Source organism: Schistocerca americana, chromosome X (assembly GCF_021461395.2).
Source record: "Schistocerca americana isolate TAMUIC-IGC-003095 chromosome X, iqSchAmer2.1, whole genome shotgun sequence".
Taxonomy (NCBI): domain Eukaryota; kingdom Metazoa; phylum Arthropoda; class Insecta; order Orthoptera; family Acrididae; genus Schistocerca; species Schistocerca americana.
The window spans coordinates 118,271,325-118,297,425 of NC_060130.1; the positions used below are offsets into that span (position 1 = coordinate 118,271,325).

At 42.1% G+C, this 26,101-nt stretch overlaps 1 protein-coding gene across 4 annotated transcripts in view; it reads left to right on the plus strand.

Annotated features, from left to right (window-relative positions):
* LOC124555162 (rab-like protein 6) overlaps window positions 1-25,808 on the plus strand; it is a 194,564-nt gene extending 168,756 nt beyond the window's left edge. Inside the window, exons 10-12 of one of the 4 annotated variants that reach the window (XR_006968521.1) lie at window positions 16,042-16,265; window positions 17,889-18,078; window positions 23,928-25,808. Coding sequence is in view for 1 of the 4 variants with exons in the window: in XM_047128983.1 (XP_046984939.1) it covers window positions 16,042-16,230 (189 nt within the window). In the remaining 3 variants the exon portion in view is untranslated. Of the gene's footprint in view, window positions 1-16,041; window positions 16,266-17,888; window positions 18,079-23,927 lie in introns of those variants that run through there. The other 3 variants (XR_006968522.1, XM_047128983.1, XR_006968523.1) reach the window with 3 other exon arrangements.
* Window positions 25,809-26,101: the final 293 nt, after the last annotated feature.

Genomic DNA, 26,101 nt, shown 5'->3' on the forward strand with positions numbered 1-26,101 from the left:
TCTATGCATCTCCTTCTGCCCTGCATCTCTTTCTGACCCTCTATGCATCTCCTTCTGCCCCTCTATGCATCTCCTTCTGCCCCTCTATGCATCTCCTTCTGCCGCTTTGTACATCTGATACTCCCCCCTCTGTCCATCTGCTCTTCCCTTTTCCGTCCATCTGCTCATACCCCCTCTGTCCATCTGAGCAGATACTTGCTCTGTCTATTTCCTCCTCACCCCCTCTATTTCCTCATCACCTCCTCTATTTCCTCCTCGCCCCCTCTATTTCCTCATCACCTCCTCTATTTCCTCCTCGCCCCCTCTATTTCCTCCTCACCCCCTCTATTTCCTCCTCTTTCCCCTCTCTCTCCTCTGTCCCCTCTCTCTCCTCTTTCCCCTCTCTCAGTCCACCTCCTCCCCCCTCTCTTTCTGTCCATTTCCTCCTCCTCATCTCTTTGTACATCTTCCCCTTCCCATCTCACTGTCCCTCTCCTCCTCCCCAATATCTGTGTCCATCTCATCCTTTCCCTGTCTGTCTGTCCATCTCTTCCTCCTCACCCCAATAGGATTTTGCTGGTCCTTATCCCCACAGTATTTCATTGCAGATGGTAAGTAATGTGTGTACTAAATTTGTTTGAAATTGTTCCAGTATTTTTAGAGGGTTTTTTTATCCATGGCTTTGCTCGCATGCAGACAGGTCACACGTATTTGTACACATATTTCACCTGTATCTCAGGCGAATTTCACCCTAGAGTTCTGTTTTCATGCAACTCAATGTTTATGATGTCATATATGTTGAACTATATGCCGTACATTGATGTAATTATGTAGGTTCATTTGGCAGCATATGTGTATATTGTCTGCAGAATGTGTTGTAAAGAGACTTAGTAGCAAAGAAGAAATAAGTTTAAACATCATGCATGATGCTGCAATATTTCACTCATACAATGAGATATATAATTTTGATGTATATTCATTGGTAGATGTGAATACTATCTGCGAAATGTGTCACAAATACAGTTAGAAGTGAAGCAGTTATAATTTAAAATATCCTATCTGATGTGACAATTTTAATGCATGAACAGTGAAAATGTAGTAAGTGGTAAACTTTTTTCTGTTCATCATTGTGTGGGGGTTTTCAACAAGAAAAAGGTTTTGTTGAGATTTCAAATTGTGTGTTAAGTTTGTTGCAAGTCACTAAATGCTCTCATTCTCAAAATACTGGATGAAAAGAACCTGGGCATTCACTCGTCGTGGGTAGCACTTGTTTTTCATCTGCACTCCCAACTCTTTGGTACGCAGGTGATTCTTACCATACAGTGACTTTTTTTCAGGCAGTAAATGTTGTGTGTGCCAAGTGTAGTTGAAGTTGGCCCAGTAGTTTAAGAGGAGATTTGGAACATACAAGGGTCGTTCAGGAAGTAAAGAACATTGTGGCGTGCCCGGGTTCCCGGGTTCGATTCCCGGCGGGGTCAGGGATTTTCTCTGCCTCGTGATGACTGGGTGTTGTGTGATGTCCTTAGGTTAGTTAGGTTTAAGTAGTTCTAAGTTCTAAGGGACTGATGACCACAGATGTTAAGTCCCATAGTGCTCAGAGCCAACATTGTGGCATAACTAAATAAAAATGAAAGATATTGACACAAAACATTACTTACAAAGTTACAGTATCTTATTCTATTTTTTAGTGTTGTTACCATAGCTGTCAAGACACCTACAGTAATGTGGAGCTGATTTTTCAATTCCCATATTGTACCACCAAATGAGATTTGAATCAGGATATCATTGCTTGTTTGAGCTCTGTTTTTCACGCAAAAATTCCGTTAGTTTTGGGAATAAGTGAAAATCACTTGGTGCCAAGTCAGGGCTGTAAGGACGTCCAAAAATTTCTCACTTAAGATGCTGAAGTTCTTACTGTGTTCATGCTGATGCATGAGGTCACACAATGTTATGAATCAAAAACACCTTTTCCAACGACATTCCCTGTTTCTTGTCTTGAATGGCACATCAAAGTCATTGAAGAGTTTAGCAATAGACCTATGAATTGATTATTTGGCCTCTTGGCATGATATGCACATGAATAAAAATGATTGACACTACACACTTCGCATTTGGTGGGATTTTCAGAGGGTGCCGCCATTTCAAAAGGTTACATAACAGGAACAAAATTCAGCTCATAGTGAGACAGTGGAAGCAGCTACCTGGCACACTGGCAGTCATGGTGGTGGAGGATTGGTGCCTGGCATGGTGTGCAATCGTTTTTTACTTCCTGAACAACCCTTGTGCATACATACCTACATTTTTATAATATATATGGATTTAAGTGAATATTTTGATTGCACTGTAAGTATGGATTTTAAAAACTTGATTATCATGCACAATATTATGAAAAGGATACATTGCTGCTTGCCATGTAGAGCAGACATTGAGCCACAGACATGCACAATGGAAAAGACTGCTATACATTTAAGCTTTCAGCCAAAAGGCCTTCTTCCAAAGAAGAAAACACACATACACACACACACACACACACACTCACTGTAGAGCCAAAGAAACTGATGGACCTGTGTAATATCTTGTAGGGCCCCTGCGAGCATGCCCATAAGAGTACAAGGGGGTGGAGATCTCTTCTTAACAGCACGGCCCCAGATATGCTCAATAATGCTCATGTCTGGGGAATTTGGTGGCCAACAGAAGTGTTTAAACTCAAAATAGTGTTCCTGGAACCACTATGTAGCAATTCTGGACCTGTGGGATGTCACATTGTCCTGCTGGAATTCCGTCAGAATACACAATGAACATGAATGTATGCAGGTGATCAGACAGGATGCTTACGTATGTGTCACCTGTCACAGTCATATCTAGACATTTCAGGGACCCCACATCACTCCAGCTGCACACACCCCACACCATTAGAGAGCCTCGACCAGCTTGAACAGTCCCCTACTGACATGCAGGGTCCATGGATTCATGAGGTTGTCTCCATACTCCGCTCGATACAATTTGGAACAAGACTCATCCAACCAGGCAACATGTTTCCAGTCATCAACAGTGCAATGACCGTGTTGACGACACAGGCGAGGCATAAAGCTTTGTGTCATGCAGTCATCAGGGATACACTAATGGTCCTTTGGCTCCAAAAGCCCATATCGATGATGTTTTGTTGAATGGTTCACTTGCTGAGACTTGTTGATGGCCCAGCATTGATATCTGCTGCAATTTGCAGAAGAGTTGCACTTCTCTCATGTTGAACAATTCTCTTCAGTGGTAGTCGGTCCCGTTCTTGCAGGATCTTTTACCAGCCACAGCGATGTCAGAGATTTGATGTTTTACTGGATTCCTGATATTCATGGTAGACTCGTGAAATGGTCGTATGTGAAAATCCCCACTTCATCGCTACCTCGGAGATGCTGTGTCCCATCGCTCGTGCGCCGACTATTACACCACATTCAAACTCTTTTAAATCTTGATAACCTGCCATTGTAGCAGCAGTAACCGATCTAACAACTGCACCAGATACTTGTTGTCTTATATAGGTGTTGTCGACCACAGTACTGTCTTCTGACTGTTTACATATCTCTGTATTTGAATACACATGCCTATACCATTTTCTTTGGCACTTGAGTGTTCAGACAAGTACGTCTTGCACACATGTGACCACTGTCTCTGGCTGCTGTGGCCAGACTGCAGACCGTGACTGTGCCTGATGGGAACAGCAACCTGTCATTGGTGGTAGGGATAAGGAGGCAGCCTGGGATGGGGATTGGGAATACAGGGTAGGGGAGAGTGCAGTGCGGCTTGTGAGAGTGTGCAGTGTTGTGCTTGGGACAAGGTAGGGCTGCTAGAGGTGCAGTTGTGTTGTGAGGTTGTGGGAAGTGGGGGAGGGGGGAATGGAAAAGGAGAGAAGTAGGGGACATGAAAAAGACTAGTGAGTGCATTGGCAGAATAGAGGACAGTCTAGCACTGCAGTGGGAATGGGGTAGAGGATAGGTAGGTGAAGGACAGGGAGTAGTGAAGGTTGATACCAGAGGTTACAGGAACATAGGCTTTATCACACGGTGAGTTCCCACCAGCACAGTTCAGAAAGTTGGTATTGGTAGGAAGGATCCAAGTGGCACGGGCTGTGAAGCAGTCATTGAAGTGAAGCACATTACGTTGGGCCGCAGGCCGCATGTTCAACTAGTGGGTCGTCCAGCTGTCGCTTGGCCACAGTTTGCTAGTGGCCATTCATGTGGTCAAAGAACTTTTTAGTTGTCATTCCCACATAGAAAGCAACTCAGTGGTAGCAACATAGTTTGTAGACCACGTGAGTGCTTTCACAGGTAGTACTTCCTTTGATGGGATAGGTGATGGTGGGAGGATTTATGGGACAGATTTTGCATCTACTTCTATTGCAGGGATATGAGCCATGAGGCAAGGGGTTGGGCGGATGGGTGGAGTAGGTATGGACAAGGATATTGCACAGGTTCGTGTGTGCCAGAGTACCACTGTGGGAGGGCTGGGGAAAGATAGTGGATAGGATATTTCTCATTTCATTACACGATAAATCCTGTTGTGGAATATGGTTCAGATGCACCAGCCCTGGGTGGTACTGAGACACAAGGGGATTTCTCCTTTGTGACCAGACTGGGGGTATGTGGGAGGTGTACAGAAATGGATGCCCCATGCCATGTCTCTCCAGTCACCTCCCATATTCCCACCATCTGGCCACAGAGGAGCACTTCCTATGTGACTCAGCACCATCCAGGACTGGAGCAACTGAATCACATTCTCTGACAGGGTTTTAACTACCTCTCGTCATGCCCTGAAATGAAGAATATCCTACCCACTACCTTTCCCATCCCTCCCACAGTGGCGAACCTACACAATATCCTTGAACATCCCAACTCCACCCCTGCTCCCAACACCCTTTTCTTATGGCTTATATCTCTGCAATAGAATTAGATGCAAGACTTGTCCATACATCTTCCTACCATCACCTCCTCCAGTCTCTGTCAGAGGCAGGGCTACTTGTGAAAGCAGTCGTGTGATCTACAAACTAAGCTACAACAACCATGCTGCATTCTACATGGGCAAGACGACTGACAAACTGTCTGACCACATGAATGGTTACTGACAAACTGTGGACAAGAACAGCTGGACCAGCCACTTGCTGAACATGCTGCCCAACACAATGTGCTTCAGTTCAGTGACTGCTTCACAGCCTGTGCACCATCTGGATCCTTCCTACCAACACCAGCTTTTCTAAATTTTGCAGGTGGGAACTATTCCTACAATATATTCTATGTTCCAGTAACCCCCTGACCTCAACCTTTGCTAGTCCCTGTCCTTTACCTACCCACTCATTTCACTGCTCCCATTCTAATGCTACACAGCCTTCTATTCTGCCAATGCACCCACTAGTGCTTTTCCTCTTCTCTTCTACTTTCCTTTTTCACTACCCCCCCTATCCCCATTTTCCGACCTCCCAATTGCACATAGCAGTCCTACCCTGTCCCCACCATGTCCCCTGCATGCTCCCACAAGCGAAGTGGCACTGCTCCTTCTCCTCTCCTTCTATTCCCCCCTCCACAGCTCATGCCTCCTCCTTACCCCCAAAACCCACCTCAGATTGCTGTTCCCATCATCCACAGTTGCTGTCCACAGTTCAGCCACAACAACCAGAGACATTGGTCATGTGCATGCATTTTCTAGTGTTGAAGAAGGCCTTTCATGTGAAAACTTAAATGTATAGCAGTCTTTTTGTTGTGCCTGTCTGCAGCTTAACATCTCTATATGGTGAGTAGCAATCTATCCTTCTCATAATATTGTTGTTATTCCTTCATGGACTTCCCATTATTTGATTATTATGTACGTATTATATATAGTGTTAAAAGTTCAGTGGTCATAGTATACTTATTTGCAAAGAATATTTTTAAAGTACTTTTTATTTAATTCTTGAGTTTCTCCCGGCGTATTTGATAATCGAAATATCCACGGGTGTGCTGCCGGTCTATAGTGTCCAACGGGCACAATATTTCGGCGATCATACATGTCGCCATCATCAGGTGAACTGACGGACGGAGCTCCTGTGAACGTGCTGGCACGGAGATCCGTACGCTATGGCTGCTCAGAGGGAACTGGGTTTGGTCGCTCGCTCGCTCGCTCTTTACCTAACGAACCTGCCCTGGTTCGTTGTGGATGCAGGCTAAGCACTTGGGGTTACTCCTGCTAGTACTTTGGGTTAGAGATTTTTTATTTGCCTGTCTTTATGGTCTGTCCATGCTGGACGCTCTTGGCGTCCTTAGTGTGTTCCTGTGTGTTACTCCCATAACAGATCAGGCCAACGTGTAGTTGGCCTGTGGTGTATTTGTTGGCCCAGGTCCTTTACGAGCCGGTTATGTGAGGTTTCGGCCTTCGCATAGAACAGCCTGGCTGACTGTTGGAACCTATTTTTGAGGAGTGGAATGCCTGTTTGCCCGTGTAATTGAGCTGTGGAGTACCGCCTAGGGAGGCGCAGAGCGAGCTTCAGCGCTCGATTCTGCACCCTCTTTAGTGCACCGAGGTGTACATCTGCCGCATTTCCCCACACCACTGCCGCATACTCCAGCACTGGTCGTATAAGTACCAGGTAGAGTGTGATGCCATGGTGTGGGGGAAGGGTTGATGTGGGGTTTAACATAGGGTACAGGACTCGTAGTCGTCCTATAGCTCTGTCCCGGACTTCCTGGACGTGTGGTCGCCATGTGAGCCTTTGGTGAAGAGTGACCCCAAGGTATTTTCCGGTCTTGCTCCGTGGGATGGGGCCTCCCATGATGCTGACCGGTTGGAGATCGGGTGGCAGTGCTCTTCTCGTGAAGATCACTGCCTGGCTCTTTGCGGCATTGTACTTCAGCCGCCACTTTGTCGACCATGGGCCCAGGGCGTCACAGCCTAGCTGAAGTTGTCTCCTGGTCTCCGCTGCATTCATGCTCCGCACGAACAGCGCGATATCGTCGGCATATAGTGCCATCTTTACTCGCACTGTCTGCGGGGCGTCTGCAGTGTAGGCTGTGTACAGTAGGGGGCCTAAAACAGATCCCTGCGGTACTCCTGTCTGATTTGCCGTCGTGTTGATTTTCCGTCGTCTAACCTGACGTGGAAGGTCCTTGCGTCCAGATATGATTTGATCAGCACTCCGTGTGACATCGGTACCCCGTGTACAAAGAGTTTGTACACGAGGCCGTCGTGCCACACGGAGTCGAAAGCTCTGGTGACATCTAGGAATACCGCCCCTAGGTATTCCCTCATCTCCAGAGCTCGCATGGCTTCCTCGACCAGTCTCAGGAGCTGGTGTGTTGTGGAGTGGCCACTGCGGAAACCAAATTGTTCATCTGGGATGACACCTTCCTCCGTGAGGTGTTGGAGGAGCCGTTTGGCGTACAGACGCTCGAACACCTTCGAAAGTGAAGGGAGTAGACTGATCGGTCTGCAGTTGGAGGCATGTCGTGTTTCCACTCAGAAGGGTAGTTCCCTGTACGAAGGACCCAGTTGAATAACGCTGCTAGTGGCTGGTGAGGCCCTGCAGGTAGGTTCTTAAGTAGCAGGTTGTCTACTCCGTCGCTGCCTCCTGCTTTCCTGGTGTTGAGCGTTTCCCTGAACACTCGGTTTTTCTCCCTGATCGCTTCACGTATTTGAGGTGGGAGGCGGCGGGAGTGATCTGGCTGTTGTGGTGGTGGAGGTGGGGTAGCTGCTTCGGCTGCTTGTAGTAGGTGGCGGTTTAGTAACCGCAGGGCAGCTTCGACGCCCACTTCGTCCACGTTTGTTGCGTCTACTAGAAGGTTGGTAACGCCCTCTTGGTACCTGTCTAGGTCCATGCGCCTGTAGTTTCGGCGACGCGGTGGTACTGCTGTGCCTACTATGTCTATGTCGTAGACTACAGGCACATGGTCTGACGACAGGGCACATCGAGTACTAGCCGTTACGTGTTGCTCTATTCCCTTGATGAGGACGATATCGAGCACGTCTGACTGTCTACGGCCCGGGAAGATGGTGTGCTTGTACAGCCCTAGGATGTAGGCTCCATTCCTAAGTGTGGCTCGGAGGAGTCGGCGGCCGCTGATGTTTGTGAGGCGCGAGTTCCATTGCATGTGTTTCGCGTTGAGGTCACCCGCAATGAACACTCGCCTCCCCACGGTCAGCAGCTCGTCGAAGTCGGTCAGCTCCAGGTTGCCCCTGGGTGGTCTATAGACCGACACGAACGTGATCTGCCCGATGGCAGTGTTCACGTTCACCCCAGTGGCCTCTAGGGTGTTGAGGTCTGGTAGGTGCGTCTGGTGGTGTTTGATTGTCCTTTTGGCATAAACAGCCGTGCTTCCTCCGGCCGTTGGCCTGTCGTAGCGGTAGCAGGAATAATTTGCTACTCTGACGTTTACGCCTGGCTTCAGATGAGTTTCGCAGACGAGGCAGATGTCGATTTCCTCGTCTTGCAGAAACTGTCTAAACTCGCCTTGCTGGCGGTACAGTCCGTTTGCATTAAAGCCACAAACGGTGAGTCCATGTTTGAGGCCATTATCCATGGCAAGGCATGGGGGGGGACGGTACCCCGGCCTGGAAGGCCGCCGTGACCAATACTGGCAGTTGTTGTAGCTGAGTGAGTGCAGGAGTGCACTTAGCTCGTTCGGCTCTGCTGGGATAGTATGGGTGGCCACAGTTGCGGTCGGGGGTGCCTGTGTGGCAGAGTTTGGCTCTGCAGCCGTTTCTGGTGGTGGGTTGGCGCGGGTTGGGCGCTCTGTGCGCTGTTCACGCCCTTCCTGTCTCCGCCTGAGTGGCGGCTCGCTGGGCTGTGGGGGTGGCCTCGGCTGCTTCAGGTGTTGTGGTCATGTTTGCTACCTGACGGGTTTGTTGGTTTGCCTTGGTTCCCCTGGTGGCCGAGGCGAAGCTGATACCTTGCTGTACCTTACGCGATGTCACAGCTTTCCCTCCTTTTCCTGTGTTCCATCTGAAAGCAGGACAGCCCCTGTAGCTAGCCACGTGGGGCTCGCTGCAGTTACAGCACTGCGGTTTTTTCCTCCAGTGATTTTTTGCATTCTCTGTTCTGATGTGCTCCCGCGCATTTTACGCAGCGGGGCGGCATGGAGCAGAAACGGGACACATCGTCCATGCCCTGGCATGAAAAGCATTGCGCTCTTCTGCCTTTTGTTCTGAGTGGTTCCACCTCTACCCCCACTTGAGCAACCTCCTTAAGTTGGAAGATTTTTCTTGCTTCTATGTTGTCTGGCAATACAACCAGGAACAGGGGCATGTCTCTCCTGGCCCTGGGTGATTTTCATGAGGGTGACTGACTGAGCACTGTAACCCAGCGTGTGGAGCTCCTCTTTGAGATGGTCTGGCTCCATCCTAATAGGAAGGCGCCAGAAAACCACCTTTAGGAGTTTAATGGGTTCTGCGTTATGTGTGTAACAGCATAACCCGTCTTCCTGGATTATAAGCATGGCCTTCCTGTATTCGGCCATGTTTGAGAGCGAGATCCTGTATAGATCGTTCCCTTATTTTTTGAAGAGGATGTCACCTCTTTGAACTTCTCTAGCAAGGACCTGAAGGTGTCCTTCCAGAGTAGGACGATTGGCGGCGGGGGGGGGGGGGGGGGGGGGGGGGGGGGGGGGGGGGGGGCGGGGGGGGCAGGTAACTTTTTGGCTTGTGGTGGCTGCTGCTCCGCTTCCATGGTCTCTTCTTCAGGTGGCTCTGGAAAAGAGTTGTGCGTCCCTATTGGCTGCACTGGTTCGAGCTTTTTTGCCCGCGCGTGATGTACCGCCGTTTTGGGACGACAAATCCCTCTGCGTCTTCGTTGTCGTCAGTGGCGCCCTCTGGCGCGTGCGGCTTCTTCTTCTTCTGTTGTAGCCTGTTAACAGAAGATGCGCATGCGGACGACTCATCGTCGTCAATCGCGTCTGCAGGTCTCTTTCGAGATGGTAGCGAGTGTTCCATGGCCTCTCCCTCCCGGATCAATTGTTCCAGGTTGGCCTCTGGAATGACCTCACTCGGTTGAGGCGCAGCTGGCAGAACAGCAGCCTCTTGATTGGCCTGTACCGTTGGGGGGGGGGGGGGGGCAGCAGGACGTTAGCTGTTTGAGAAGCCAAGCCTGGTGGCGCTGCTCCCTTCGGGGCCGCCTCCGGCAGTGCAGTGTCCTCTTGCGTGGACACGCCTGGCGGGGCTCCCGGCGGTACCTTGGCCTCTTCATTGGCTGCGCCTGGCAGTGCGGCGGCGAGATCATACTGCATGAACCTTATGTAGGCCTTTTCCGCGGCCTCGCGTTCTGAGGCGGGTGGCGGCTTTGGCCATGCGGTTTATTACCACGAAAAGCTCGACTGCTGTGAGTGGGCGATACCCTGGAGGAACGGGCCGCGGGGGTCGGGGCTTTGGAGGCCGCCGCCAGAGCGTGCTCTGACGCGGCGACCACGGCCGCGACGTTCGCAGCGATGTTATTGGCTTCCATGAGGAAGACAGGAACTCTTATGGGTAGGTACTAAACGAGTGAGCGCGGACTGGTCCCACGCAAAGGGGGTCCTGACTCACGGCGTGCCCCTAACTGTCCCTAGGCACAATACAAATTGATACTGATCAATTTGTATTCCAGCCACGATACGGTGACACACAATTTTGCCGCTAAACGTACTTGCGAGCGAGTCGTTAGCTGGAGAAGTCCGCTACCGCTTCTGCCACGTGGCCACCTTCGACCCGCGTGCCTTGACAAAGGCGGCGCGGAAACAAAAGCGCTCGTGAACAAAGGCGCAAGACGAACAAAGCGCTGCGAAGAGCCCAAGCGACCTGACGCTGCGGTGGCTCGGCGCAGACTACCCTGGGTTTGGTCGCGGCGGCGGCCGATTTGAATACCCTCCGCCCGCAGTGCGCTCCCTCCGCCGTCCGCGCCCCGGTCGCGCGGTGGAACAGATTGCGATGACGTCGGTGTGATGGCTCTGTCCGCCGTGGTCGTCACAACTATAGGTTTGCTCGATTTACTCTTGATTAATCCAATCGCTGGTTCCCAAGGCCGGCGTGTACCAGATTCCGTGTCAATGTGGCAAGTCGTATATTGGTCAGACGATGCGTACCGTCGAGGATCGATGCCGTGAACACCAGAGGCACACTCGGCTGATGTATCCGAGCACGTCGACGGTCGCTGAACATTATTTGTCGGAAAATCACGCCATGGAGTATGACCGCACGAGGATTCTGGTACAGACGTCGAGATACTGCGACAGCGTTGTTAGAGAGGCCATCGAAATTCGCACCAATGACGACCTCATAAACCGTGACTGTGGCTATAATCTTAGCAAGGCTTGGGAACCAGCGATCGGATTAATCAATAGTAAATCGAGCAAACGTATAGTTGTGACGACCACGGCGGACAGAGCCATCACACCGACGTCATCTCAGACGCCGTCGCAATCTGTTCCACCGCGCGACCGTGGCGCGGGGCGCGGACGGCGGAGGGAGCGCGCCGCGGGCGGAGGGTATTTAAATCGGCCGCCGCCGCGACCAAACCCAGTTCCCTCTGAGCAGCCATAGCGTACGGATCTCCGTGCCGGCACGTTCACAGGAGCTCCGTCCGTCAGTTCACCTGATGATGGTGACATGTATGATCGCCGAAATATTGTGCCCGTTGGACACTATAGACCGGCAGCACACCCGTGGATATTTTGATTACTTTTTATTTAGTTTATTGCCTTCATTTCTTTCCAATTTGGAGCAGGGTTTTTGCGTTTTTGGTGTGGTATGCATTCAGTAAACTGAGAAGTCTGAGTCAGTATTATTTAGTGAGACTTATCCAATTTTGTTGGCATGTCCCCACAATGTGCTTATGAAGGTATACGTTGTGAGGATGCTTACAGAGTTACATCTTTCTGTATTTTTAACATGTAGTACCTGGTGTTCAGAAGTGATTTGAAGTCCTTCAACATTATTAAACACTAAGAGAACATTGGAATAAAATCCATGAGAAGTGCTCCTGTTGTAAAAAAGAACAATGAGGCAAATTATCTCTTGGTAATTTTTTTCAGTTTCATTTGTAATTTTGTGATTCCATTTTGTCTACAGATATTCCATTAAAGATGTTAAACAGTCCTGTTGTTACAAATTCTATAGATAAGATACACATTACAGAATTACCAAATGAATTGTCTTTGCAGAAAAACTATATGAATCAGTGCTACATTTATACTGTTAAAACATCTGACTTAAAATTCAAAGTAATTTTTGTGAATGCCAGTTGATTAAATACCAAGATTGTGGTAAAATTGTAATTATATTCCTAAAAAAGAATAAACAGTTATGCCTTATCTAATTGGAACAGAGCAGTCTCAGGCAACAAATAAATCTGAATTTTATGCATATATTTCTCTTTGTGAATAATGTATCAAGTTAAATAATGAAAGCCAGTATGCTCTCAGAGTTAAATTTTTAAATGTCATACCTTTGATCTTCTTTGTCCATGTTGCAACAACTGTCCATGCCACTTTTATTCATTTTGTGAGCTGGTGTCTTAACAACAGAAGATGTTTGCTACCAGCAAACTAGCAGCACCTGATTTTTCCCTGCCACCAGAACCAATTGTAACAAACCAGTGCCCATGGTTGAATGCAGTGATTTACTGTACCAAACATTTATTAAGTGTTAGGTGTGTTCTGGAGATATTTAGTCCTCAACATGGAGCCTCTATTAAAATTTCTCATGTGATGCTGAAAAATATGGAAATAAATGCTAATATTTCTTACATATATATCTGCTCACTTTTTTTATCTTTTTACTGTTACTGCCTTAATAGAAACGAAATGTGAGTACAGTACTTTATTGTAAAATTTACAGGTCAAATTTTTTAACATAATGCTACTACATATGACAAAACACTTACCCCACTCTCCACAGAAAAAGTTCCTGTGAACAGCATAGTTTATTTTTCTGATATTTCTTTTTGTATTTTCACAGTTGATAAAAGCTCTTCAGGTTGCCTGTGTGTAGGGTGATATTTGCTCCCTTATCAAATCATTAAAATGGCTTGTAAATATTCATTCAGCCAATGAAAATCTGCTCTTAAAATTATTTTCTTTCTTGGCTACATTGATACCTCAAAAATATGTATTCCCTATCCAGTACCTTCTAAAAGAAATTGTTTCCTCCTCAGAACTGTAAGATAACACAGTTATCATGAAAATCACCCAAAGTTGACTCTGTTAGTTACTTAATTTTTATGAGCCTTCCATTTTTCATACATATTAAAGTTTTCTTACTTTGTTCTTCATAATAATGTTATAATTTCATTTTCCATGTAAATGTGTTCCCTTTTACAAAGAACATGTATAACTTTGACAAGTTTCAAAATTAATTCCAGTTTCAAATTACTTTTTAGATAGATTGTCATCTCGTTTATGGCAAGATTCAGCCCTTGTTTACTGCTTACACAAATTATAACAAATTTTCTCAGTACTATGACACATTCAGTAAAAATTTCCTCTCTTAATTTAAGTTATTCCTCTCTTAATTTAAGTTATTCCTCTGTCATACTTGTGTTGCTAGAGATTGTTCTCACCTATTTTCAAAATACTGAATCACATTCATGTTGCTCTTTTGCAAATAGTCACAGTACTAACTCTAAGACAGTCAGTCAGTTAGGCATACTCATTAGAACATGAACTATGTTACAGAGACACACAGTCAGTTATCTTGTTAGCAAGGACTGCGAAATCAATGTGCCACTCCTCAGTTTAAAACATAAACTATACAATATGCTTATTTTATAGCTGACCAGCATGTATGTGATCCACTTGTGATTTCATACACGAGTAGCCTATCCAGATTCACCACTGATAAACTCCAGCCCTCTCCCTCATCTTGCGATCCTTCATGTTGTTTATAATGTATATGAGAATTTGATCTGACATATATGTATGAAAATATACAGCTAATCATTCGCTTCACCCATTGCACTTCAAAATGGCATTCTCAAACTTCTTTAAACAAATGGCTAATAATAACTTCATGTCACTGTGAAAAAATGTGCTAAAAGGAAGGCGCATGTTAAGTGTAAGGACGAAATTTTGAAGCTGACATTTATCTTGTTTACAATTTTTATTCAGCACACTAGCAAAACCTGTAAGTGAAGTATTAACGCATGAGTTGATGTTGAAGCAAAGGACACTGTTGTTGCAAAAAAATATTGGCCTCCTCAGTCAAGAGGACAAACATGACATGAAAACAGTACCCAAAAAATATAAAACCAAGACAAATTTTAAGTACTTTTTATTTTGGTTGTGTAGGTGCAGATAACTGTATTTGTGAAACAAATGAAAAGAAAAAGTGTAGTGTGAACAAAACAAGATAGAAAAGTTTTTCCATCCAGAAAATTAAGATAAGGAATCAAATGTGACTGTGCACATAGTATGTTTTCTGGCTCTAAAAATGTTGTTGCAACATTATCACTTATTGTCAGCAAAACAACCCAAAAACTACATGAAACGTGATGGCGTGCACTGCAAATATGAGCTGAGAAATCCATAATTTTGCAGCAATAAGTGAACTTATAACTGATTTACATGCATATAGCTAAAGGCAAAACATAGTCACAAGAATTCACAAAAGAAACCATCATAAAATAACAATCGCAATTAAACCTGTTATGAAATTTGGTTCTGTGACAGCTGTGAACCGTAGAAAAAGCTCTGCATTTAGCAGATATGGCATTTTCCATATGCGCGCATGGTGAACAGTATATTGCATAGAACAAGACAAAATATGTTGTGGTCTCAGTCTAAAAAACTATACAAATTGAAAATACATTTGTGATTACATTTTTTATTCCAAATTGTCACAATTTACCTGAATGATAATGTGTAAGCAAAGTTGGAAAGTCTGAATAAGGAGGTACAAAACATATAAATGTTATTTAAAAACACAACATTTGTTGACATAAGCTGTTACTTCCTGTCAACAGATTATGGAAGTATGGGAACAAAGTTCACCATGATCACAGTCTAGTAAAAAATTTTCTCATCTCACTGTTCCATCAAATTAGAATAGAACTGAGGACTGCAACAGAAGTGATGTTGTGACTAGTGTTTCTATGTGACAGGCATTGGGAAGATATCTAACAGTAAGATATAATGTAGGACAACCAATCATAGGTCAGTTATTGGTGACAAAAGGCCATCTCAGCAGCAGTCAACAATCAGCTGCTTCAAATGAAAATGATGGAGATAATCATCAAAGAAATAACTTTTTACTCTAATTTGATGCAACATTAAGACAGAACAATTATTTATATATATACAATGGAAGGATTTTTTAAATTACAAAGGTTTTGGAAATAGTTAATAAGAAGTTAAACAGGCAGTGGGGGTGGTATGGACAGCTTTCTTCTCAAGATCGAGAATTGTCTCTTTTTAGAAAATCAAATGTATGATGTTCTGTTATTCAAGTGATGTATTGTGGACAAGATCAATGTTTTTAGTGGAATTAAGATGATCAAAATTTATGTAGTGCACAGTTACAACATGTGTGCATCATAAAGACTAACACTCAAAAGAGACAAATTATCATTTTTGCATTATCATTTAGAAGGCTTAGCAAATAGAATAAATACATTTTAATTCTTATTGCAGAATTTTCTCCTTCTGTGATTGTTGTTCTCGGGGCACTATAAATCTGTATATAATATTCATTATTTCAAGTTAATGAAATATGTATGACCTACTTGCATTTGTGCTTACTGAATATGTTGGTGTACATGAAATCATATGTTGCTGTATAATTCTGTAGCCATTTCATTTATACTAAGAGTTAGCCACTGTTAATGATTTCCCTGCTCATTTGTAATGTTTCAGAATGAATTGTGATGCACATAGCAAATGAAAATATTGTTGTTCACAACCTCTGTCAATTCATCTTATTCTTTTTTCAGTTTTTGTAACTGGATTAGTATAGATGAACCACCAAATTTATCAGTGACACTCCTATGTTTGAAATATATTTCATTTTAATATTGTCTTAACAATATTTTTTTATTGCTCAGATAATAACATGTTTGATGGTGTACTCTTTCTTTTCAATTAGGGTGATGAAAAAAATGTCAAAAAACACAAGAAAAAACTAAACAAAGATAAAGAACAGAATGAGGATAAAAAGAAGAAAAAGAAATCTAGTAGGAAGCCCCATCTTCTTGAAAATAACAGGGATGAGCTTGAAGAGTTCTTGAATGGTACTGGTGTAATACCAGTTGATGCAGCGTATGAGGCCATCTAGCACTTGTCGTCTGTTATCAGTGAACTACAGAGGAGGTAAGTAATCTCAGGAAACATGAAATAAGTAATTACCTATGCACCCTCCATTACATCATCATGTAAGTCACTTTTTATCTCTTTGAATCCAGCATCAAACTTCTTCATTCCATCTTACGTCTATGAGTGTACGATCCGGAGTATAGCTCTAATGTTTATGATCCCCTGCATTCACAAATTGAATTTTTAGTGGATGGTGAGCTCTTGTTAAAAAAAAGAACTTCAAACAGTTCCTTTTGCAAGGGTCATTTTATACTATAAAAAAGTTCCTGAACCGAGGCGTAGTATCCCTATACCTATAACACTCAGATACACTGTCTGATCAAAAGTATCCAGACACATGTTAGTGGCAGTTAATATGGGACATGCATACTCTTTGCTTTTATGGCAGCTTGAACTCTACTGGGGACATGTTCAATGAGGTGTCAGAATGTCTCTGGAGGAATGGCTGCCCATTCTTCCTCAAGAGCTGAACCCAGAGAAGTTAATGATTACAGGTGGGTTATTCATGAACAAGTGGGTCCAAAGGAACAGTTTACTAAAGTGAACAAAAAGACAGAGGAATGACTTCCAAGGAACGGTCATTCACCACTCACTTTGGTCGCGGTTGGTCTCGCTATCGGGAACTGTTGTTCACTGTTCACGTTGGCCAGTCTCATTCCCTCCTCGGTCTCATTCCTCAGTCTAGTTTTGCCATTCCTTGTTACTGAATTGGTCTCATTTGATCAGTTTCATTATTTTTTTGTGTAGTCACTCACTGCTTGTTCCAGTTCAAATTTTTAATAGTGATATAACTTATACAAAAATTAAGTTGTTTGTGATACGTACACATTTTTCAGGCAGCAAAAAGAGAAATCTGCTTACTCTTCATTATTTTGATCAACTTTAGAACACATATTTATCCCAAAGCAAGTTGTTTTCTGTTTGAAGAGACAAAATGAGGCAGCCATTAGTTTCCGCCCTAATTTATAGATCTGCTTTATTTAGGCTATTATTTCTCAGGTGTGGTTTTGTTTCTTTCTGTTACCCCCTAATTTGGTTTCTTTGCACAAAAAAATAGTTGTGCATTATTCTGGCTCTATAGGCAAAGAGGAAGGGGTGCCTCTACATTTGAAATATCATAGAATGGCATAAAATCATGTTTACGTTTCATCTAAAATAATAATGTTCAAAAGGAACTTTTTAATGAAATATTTTTTTACTTTTGTGTCAATTGTTATTACTATATTGCTGCATTAACTTTAATAATACAATCTATAAGCCTACTATTTCCTGTGTGAGGCAAATATGATGAGAAAATCACATTTTATTTTAAGAATATGTATTCTTTGCTAATGTCTCTGTTTGACACCTGTTTCCATTGGATAACTTACAACTCTTAGCTTAGTAACTAAGTGTTGAGTGTTGATGACAACTTCATTTTCATGTCACTGTGAGGAATCTGTCAGAAGGAACATGTCACTCAAATCAGATCTGTTAAAAAATAATCTTATTTTATTAGAAACAAGCTGTTCAATCCCATTTGTCATAATTTTTGATCATTTCCTACTAGAATACTTATATATTTTTGTCTGTTGATTCTGCTTTATGATTCAGTGTAGTGACTTCTCATTTTTGTTTCAGAAGATTAAGGTGACAGAATAGGGGAAAGAAACCATAAATGATTTTTCAGTTTTTTTTACTCATGTGCAGGGTACTGGTGAACTGCTATGTGTGTATAAAGTTTTTAAAGACTTCTGAAATCCAAACATGGTGCTTTGGCTTATGAAGTGGCACAGAATGATGCTTTGACTTACATACTGGCAAGGAAAATGTAAATAGAACAAATTGCAGTCTCTACTTGTTGTTGTAATTCAACTTAATCATGGAACATAAATGTTTTCTGTACGTAAATGGCTTTCACCATCCACCTTGCATGATGGATCCCCTTGGGGCACAGAAAGATGCTCTGCGAGATGGTTCTTTGAAAAGGGAATATGTATTTAATTCAAAAGCTGTCAATGTAATCCTCTCATATATCTTACTCCTGCAAGATAAATACAAAGAGATCTTCCTCCAAAATCTTTTCAATCAAAACACATTCACTTCTAAAACTGATTATACTTTATGCTGTTCTGACAGAAACTAATGATTTAACTTAAAAGCCATTCAGCATGAATTTCATGGACATTTTTTTGTGCCCATTCCCATAGTACATTAAATGAATGAAATGTGTGTAAAATTATCAATATTGAACTGGTAGTGATTTTTTTTTTTTTTTTTTTTTTTTTTTTTCGAGTACACGTGTGTATAAAATTTATATTTTAAGTACATTATACAAATTTACTGAATTGTTGAATTTCATATTTGTTTTACTCTCATCGGTTAATGGCTGCCTGTGCTCACTCAGAAGTTCTCTTTCTCAAATAACTCATTCCATGCATAAACCTTGGGGCCCCCTTTCTGCTGATGACTGATCAAAAACAGGTTATCTTTTTCAATTGTAAAGATTGCCAAAGCAATGATTTCTGCTATATCATCAAGGTTTTTTTTTTAAAAAAGTCTTGTTTCTTTTCACTTATGAAGTTCTGATGATCTCCTAGCATATTTATGTTGCTGCTCCCATTGCTGATACAAAGCTTCTATTTTTACATTTTAGAATGCAGTTTCTCAGCTTCTGTGTTGAAACTCCATGTAGCATGCACCGTTAGATAAAAAATGAATGATGAATGAGTAAAAAAGAATGGTTCCCAAAAAGGAATGATTACCAGTGTACTAGTTCCCAAAGATGAATGAGTGTGCCCATCTCTAGCAGTGGTGTTGGATGCAGGAGTCTAATGGAGAGTTGATATTCTAACTCATCTAAGATGTATTTCATTTGGTTCAGGATACTCTGGGCAGGCAAGAACAATTCAGGAATGTTACTGTCCACAAACCATTGTCTAACAGATGCTGCTTCATGGCAGGGTGCATTTCATCCTTATAGAAAGTCATCATCTCCAAACTGTTCCTCTGCTGCACACTTTACACACTGCTGTAAAATATGTTCATATCCTTCAACATGTAGTGGTTTCTTAAGCACAATGAGGGGACCACAGCTTAACCACAAAAAATACTCTCATGCTGTAACGCCTGTGCTTCACTATTGCCTACGTGGTAGCAGGTAACGTTTTCCAGGCATTCGCCAAATCCAAACCCTTCCACCAGTTTGCCACAGGGTATAGTGTGATTCTCTCTTGCCCAGTCATCCACTGTCTGGTGACATCATTCTTTATCTTACCACAATCAACACTTAACATTGATTACAGAAATGTGTTGCTTCTGAGAAACTGGTTGACCATTCTTTTAAACTAATGTACAGCCATTGCATTAGCCGATCAGCTGGTTGCGCTTTGGAACTCACAAATGATTCCTTCCACTGATAATTTTTTACAGCTGTGTTCTGCAGTGCTTCAGCTGCAGTTTTTCTTTCACATTTCCACTCCACAATCACATCACCAATGGAATGATTTTTTCACTCTATAGTGGAGTGTGAACTGATATGAAACTTCCTGGTAGATTAAAACTGTGTGCCAGATTGAGACTCAGACTCGGGAACTTTGCCTTTTGCGGGCTAGTGCTCTATCAACTGAAGCTACCCAAGCACAACTCACGACCCATCCTCACAGCTTTGCTTTCATCAATATCTCATCTCCTGCCTTCCAAAGTTCACAGAAGTTCTCCTGTGAAATGTGCTGGACTAGCACTTCTGTAAGAAAGGATATTTCGGTGACATGGTGTAGCCACATCCAGGGGGATGTTTCTTGAATAAATTTTCACTCTACAGTGGAGTGTGCTGGACAGGGACTCAAACTCAGGACCTTTGCCTTTTGCGGGCAAGTGCTCTACCGACAGAGTTACCCAAGCGCAACTTATGACCTGTCCTCACAGCTTTACTTCTGCCAGTACCTTATCTCCTACCTTCTAAACTTCACAGTACTTCTCCTGCGAAATACACAGGACTGCCTGCGAAAAGCAAAGGTCCTAAGTTTGAGTCTCAGTCCAGCACACAGTTTTAATCTGCCAATAAGTTTCATATCAGTGCACACTCCACTGCAGAGTAAAAAATTCACTCTGGAAACATCCACTAGGCTGTTTCTAAGCCATGTCTCTGCAATATCCTTTCTTCCAGGAGTGCTAGTCCTGCATCTTTCACAGGAGAACTTCTGTGAAGTCTGGGAGGTAGTAGATGGGGTGCTACTGGAAGTAAAGCTATGAGGACTGATCGTGAGTTATGCTTGGATAGCTCAGCTGGTTGAGCACATGCCCACAAAAGGCAAAATTCCTGAGTTCGAGTCTCAGTCCAGCACACAGTTTTAATCTGCCAGGAAGTTTCAGATCACTAACAGTCGTCGGTCTACCTGGACAGCATTAGAAGAGTTGAAATATCACTGATTTGTTACACAGGTGACATCCAATGACTGGTCCATGTTCGAAGTCACTGAGCTATCCAGGCGGACCCATTCTGCTATTACTATTTCTCTACTCAAAATACAGTACTTCCCACCTCCTTTTGTATTGGATAGTCTGCCTCTCATAACATCTAGTGGTCAATTCCACATAACATATGGGTGTCCGAACACTTTTGATCAAATAACATACATTCCATAATCCTTATTTGTATGCATGTTTATTTATTATTGCAAAACATATTTAAATATTTTTATTTTCTGTTGCGAAATGCAGCAGCACAGGCTTTTTCCGCTTACCCACTAAGACAGAAGGCACTCATCTTAAAGGTTTCTGCAGAAACACACCTGCCCTGAAACAACATATAATGTTCCTCAACTAAGAAAAGCTGTAAAAGATTTAGTTGCTCTACACATGTCAAAATTTTTTAAGTTTACTGGGTCTGGCTATAACTTCTGAATGAAGAAAGGTCCTTTTCAAAAATTTCTTTATATATTGCCTTTTCTTTATATATTCATTTCCTGCGAAGTCCATCACAGCAAACAGTTCCAAAAATGCAAAAACAGAAATTAACAGAGTTTGTAATTAGTCTTTCACATGTACAGCACACTTTCACTCTAGTAGCTAGTTTGAGGTTTCACACAGACCTGACAGCAGCACAGGTTTCTGTTCTGACTTTCTGCTAAGACCAGAAGCACTCATCTCAACAGTTTCTGCAGAAACATGCCTACCCTGAAGTGATGTGTAATGTTCCTCAACTATGAAAAGCTGTAAAAAATTTCAACAGAGTGCATATTTTGTAAGTTTACCAGATCTGGCTATAACATCTGAATGAAGAAAAGTCATTACATTAAAGTTCCTTTATATCTTGTTATTTTTGTATACATTCATTTGCTGCTAAGTCCATCCCATCTTACAGTTCGCCACTTGTATAGCACACTTTCACTCTAATAGTTAGTTGAAGGTTTTCACACAGATCTGATACAGAAAAAAACACACATTGTTTTACAGTTTGGAATGCTTACTCTAATACTATGCACATCATCACTTTTGATGTAGAAAGTCCTCTGTTACTATTGCACAGCACACAACACAGAATTTCTCCAAAAGAAATTTGCGGTTCATACAGAAGTAATCTGAAACTTCCATAAACATGATCCACATTTAATCTTACACATTTCCTAAAACATCACAGATTCCAAAAGTTGACTGTTAGTCATATGTAACAAAATTTAATAGAGGTCCTGGCAACATGACCTCACATCTTGAGAGAAGGCCACTAATTCACATGCGAAAATCCTCTCCCAGTCCCCAGTCCTAATGTACATGAAAGTTCTCTTTACTGATTGGCCAGTTGCCACAGTAGCCAATCAACTTCACAGCTCGTGGTCTTGCGGTAGCGTTCTCGCTTCCCGCGCACGGGGTCCCGGGTTCGATTCCCGGCGGGGCCAGGGATTTTTCTCTGCCTCGTGATGACTGGGTGTTGTGTGTCTTTCATCATCATTTCATCCCCATCGACACGCAAGTCGCCGAAGTGGCGTCAACTCGAAAGACTTGAACCAGCCGAACGGTCTACCCGACGGGAAGCCCTAGCCACACGGCATTTCCATTTCTTATTACAATTCATGTACCCGATAGTTTCCTGCTATGGGTCAGTCCCTGTTCCAAAATCAATTTAGATGAAATTACCAAATAATAAATCCCCAAAAATCAAATAAAAACAAATTAGCTCCACCTTTAACTATCTGAAGGACTAAAGTAAGTTTAATGTTCCCCGAGAAGCAAAAATGGGCTGCTTTACAGTTATCATTTACTCCCATGTATGTGACTCACATAAGAACTGCACAATCTGATTCCCATGCTCATTCACACCTCGTTACAGTTACAGTGATTTGTACGTGCCACATTTATTCCCTCCTTCACTCACACAGCAAGACAGATCAAAATAACATTATGTAGGAAGAATAATAATAGTAATGAAAAATTAAGTTATTATGTAATTTTTAGTGCTTTCCTAAATGTGTTGTTTACACCATTATTTAAGGATCCAGTATTCAGTCAACCATCTTCACTGATGTCTACAGAAAACACATTAACACGTCACATTCAGTATTTTAGGTAATGTTTTGTATATCAAAATTTATTTTAGACAGAAAGCTGAAATTCATACTGTCATTAACAATTATCATTATAAAAAATTACACAAAGTTTCATCTTGTTCTGGGTATGGCAAAGGGCTGTATTGATTCATAATAATGAAAGAAGTAGTCAACTGTTGTTCAGGTACCTATATGCAAATTGGCTTGAGGAGCAGGCTGATTTGTGTGAACATGTGTTACTCTGAGGTCATGACTCATTGCATGTGGCAACTTAGCTCCCATCAGTTTCCTTATAGGTGGTCTATATTGCTATGCCACTCATAGAATATAACCACAACAAACTTGTAAAACTGACACGTTCTATGTCCTGTGGTACATTCACAACATGGATCATTAGAACAAGAAGTAAATAGATTCAGCTGACTACAGGTCCTGCCCTCTTGTATTTCATTCTAATTACAGTCTTATTACATCTCTCGCTGTACTCTCTTTTCTGGATCCTTTCTTTATTCTACTGTGTCTAATGCTCACTGGGAAACCCGTAGTTTTAAACAGCTTCCATATTAAAAAGTCAAAGTCTCATTTTTCACAGGGTAGAATTGGTAACAGAAACTGATTGCATGCTTTCATTATCGGACACATTGGAATCTTAATGTTGAAAACTCTTATTTAATTTGCCAAAGTTTTCCAAGTCATTTCTTTACTCTTCAGTTTCTTCTGCCTTCACCCAGCCATCCTCATTTCTTCAAAATAGAAAAGATTATCAACTGATTCTATGAATTTGTTGTCATTTCCCAAAATTTTGTAACATTTTTTGTTGTTGTGCTAGTGTGAGTGACTGCACTGCATCTTCACACAGATTATTGGTAGTGATGTACAGATAATGTTCATGATATCTGTAAGTTGTTTAACTCGGAACTTCTAACTGAAACAAGAATCACTACAGGCATTTATTCTGTCAGTGTTAACACTACAACGTGTACGATTTCTTTGAGGCAACTGTATCAACATGATTTACAAACTTAAGTCTGTGTAATTGTTTGTGTCAATTTTTTTTAACAATATTATATTTTATCACTAATAGCATTAATATTATGTGTTTGTTTTCTTCTTCTGTTTCATTGTACAAATGAAGAATCTGATGAGGATCACCTTGCTACAGTGTCCCTGTCGTGGATTGTTCTCTCTGTGGTATGGGCCAACACAGCCCCAGAAACTGACTTACAAAGTGCTGAAAACAGTGACAGCATGCTACTCAGGACATTATCATTTTTCTTTTTTCACCTTTTCCTTTTTCCCATCCTTCCTGCACCCGTCTCTCCCAACTCATTGTTTTGTTTACCTCTCCCCTCCCCCATCATACATATCTTGCTATTCTTTTTGTGCCCTTCTACATTCTTGTGCCCCATCCTCCTCCTCCTCCTCCTCCTCCTCACTACCTTGACCTCCAGTGCCCTCCATAGTGCCAAGCTGACTAGTGCCTGAGTTGTGGAAGTTGTTTGATGCTTTCCTGCGGTGTTTGCCGGATCTTCCCTGCCGTGTTTGCTGGATACTCCCCTTAACTATGCCATTGTAGGCATCCCACTACACATTTGTGAGTAGTATTATGTGAACACAGCAAAAACAGTGCGTTCCTACACACATGCAGTTACTGGACTGGCCATCTGTTGCCTTTGGTGATTTGTGTCATTGCTTATGAGATTGCTACTGCTTGCCTTCCAAATGGTTGCATTTGCACTTATCTGCTCACCCCAATGGCAGATAGTGCTCAGCAGTGTTGTGTCTCCTATTTGACATGGTCTAGCTATACTAGCACTAATTAAAGTTGTGCTGTGTTTGAGTGCTGAAGTGGGAACTGTGCAAAGGCTAGCACTGTGCATGGCCCTGCCCCACACTCCCTGGATCTCCAGTCACTTCTGCATCTACCAGAAGTTGCCGTACTAATAATTAGCAGATGAACTGTATATAATTTTGTGTCAAATATATAAATGTTGAGTATGTAGTGTGGTACCATGTACAATGTGTATTTGAGTGAAAGAGTCAATTACATACAAATTGTTGTTGTATGTTCATCAGTTTCATTTGTTTATAATTTTTTATACTGCTTACATTTAGTCAATATCATATGTAAATTTCATAATGTAGATTGAATGAAACAGAAGTGTGCTTCTCAATATTCAATGTATAACATATTTTTGAAAATAATGTTACAATAAAATTGTGATTTTTATGAATATTTAGTTATTTGTAATGACTACATGAAGCTAACTGTATTTAATTGATGTAATATGTGTTACAAATTTCTACTGCAAAATATGAATCAAAATGTGTGTTGTTTTTAGAGACATTTGACAACTAACTCTTTATAACAAACACTTTATCTTTCTTATTTATTGGCTATATTAGTTTCAATAGTTTCTATATCATAACATTCAGAATTTTACAACTTACTGTTCTGAAAATGTCATTCACTAGTTGAAATGTCTGAAAATCTCTATAAGTTTGTATCCCCAGTTTGAAGTTCATATGTCTAAGAAATGTTTTATGGTTACAAGTAACTGAAAATAACATCAGAATAAGACAGAATGAGTTCAGGCTAAACATGCTGCAATTGTGGTTGTAGAAACTGCTTTACAAGAAGACATCATTTTGTGTTTTAACTATATATGGTGGGCGGCAAGAGTGTTGCAACTTGTCTGTAATGTTACTTCACGTTTTTTAGTTCATATGGGCTTATGTAAGCCTTTCAGCATACATCCATTGTTTTAATAAGCTTTAATCACCCAAAGATCATGGCCATGGTCCAGGCAGTAAAAATATCATCCTTTTGTGATTTATGAACATGATTTTTGTCATTGAGGAAAATCTGAAACTTCATTGACTCCTTTTAGTTTGCTATTGTTATCATATAGACATAATTTATGAATTGGACCTAACAAAGATTGAATATCACAATATTAATGTACAGGAATATTCATAACTAACCTCAGTTGATTTTTATGCTAATGTAATGTCCTAAATGGAATATAAATGTTATCATTACACATTTCATCAGCTATATTTTTGCATGATAAACGTATTTTAAAATCTGACACTCTAATTATTCTATAAAGATTTTTAAATAAAAACAGTCAATGTTTGCAAGTAGGTTGCTAAAATTTAAAATTTATTAATCAGGAGCCAGTTTTGATCATGGTATAATCATCATCAGACCATTAAAACTATGTGAAAAGAGTAATACAAACTTTTGGAGGACAAGACTTAAGTATAAATGTAAATAATTTAAAATACAATTCCACATGTATCCAT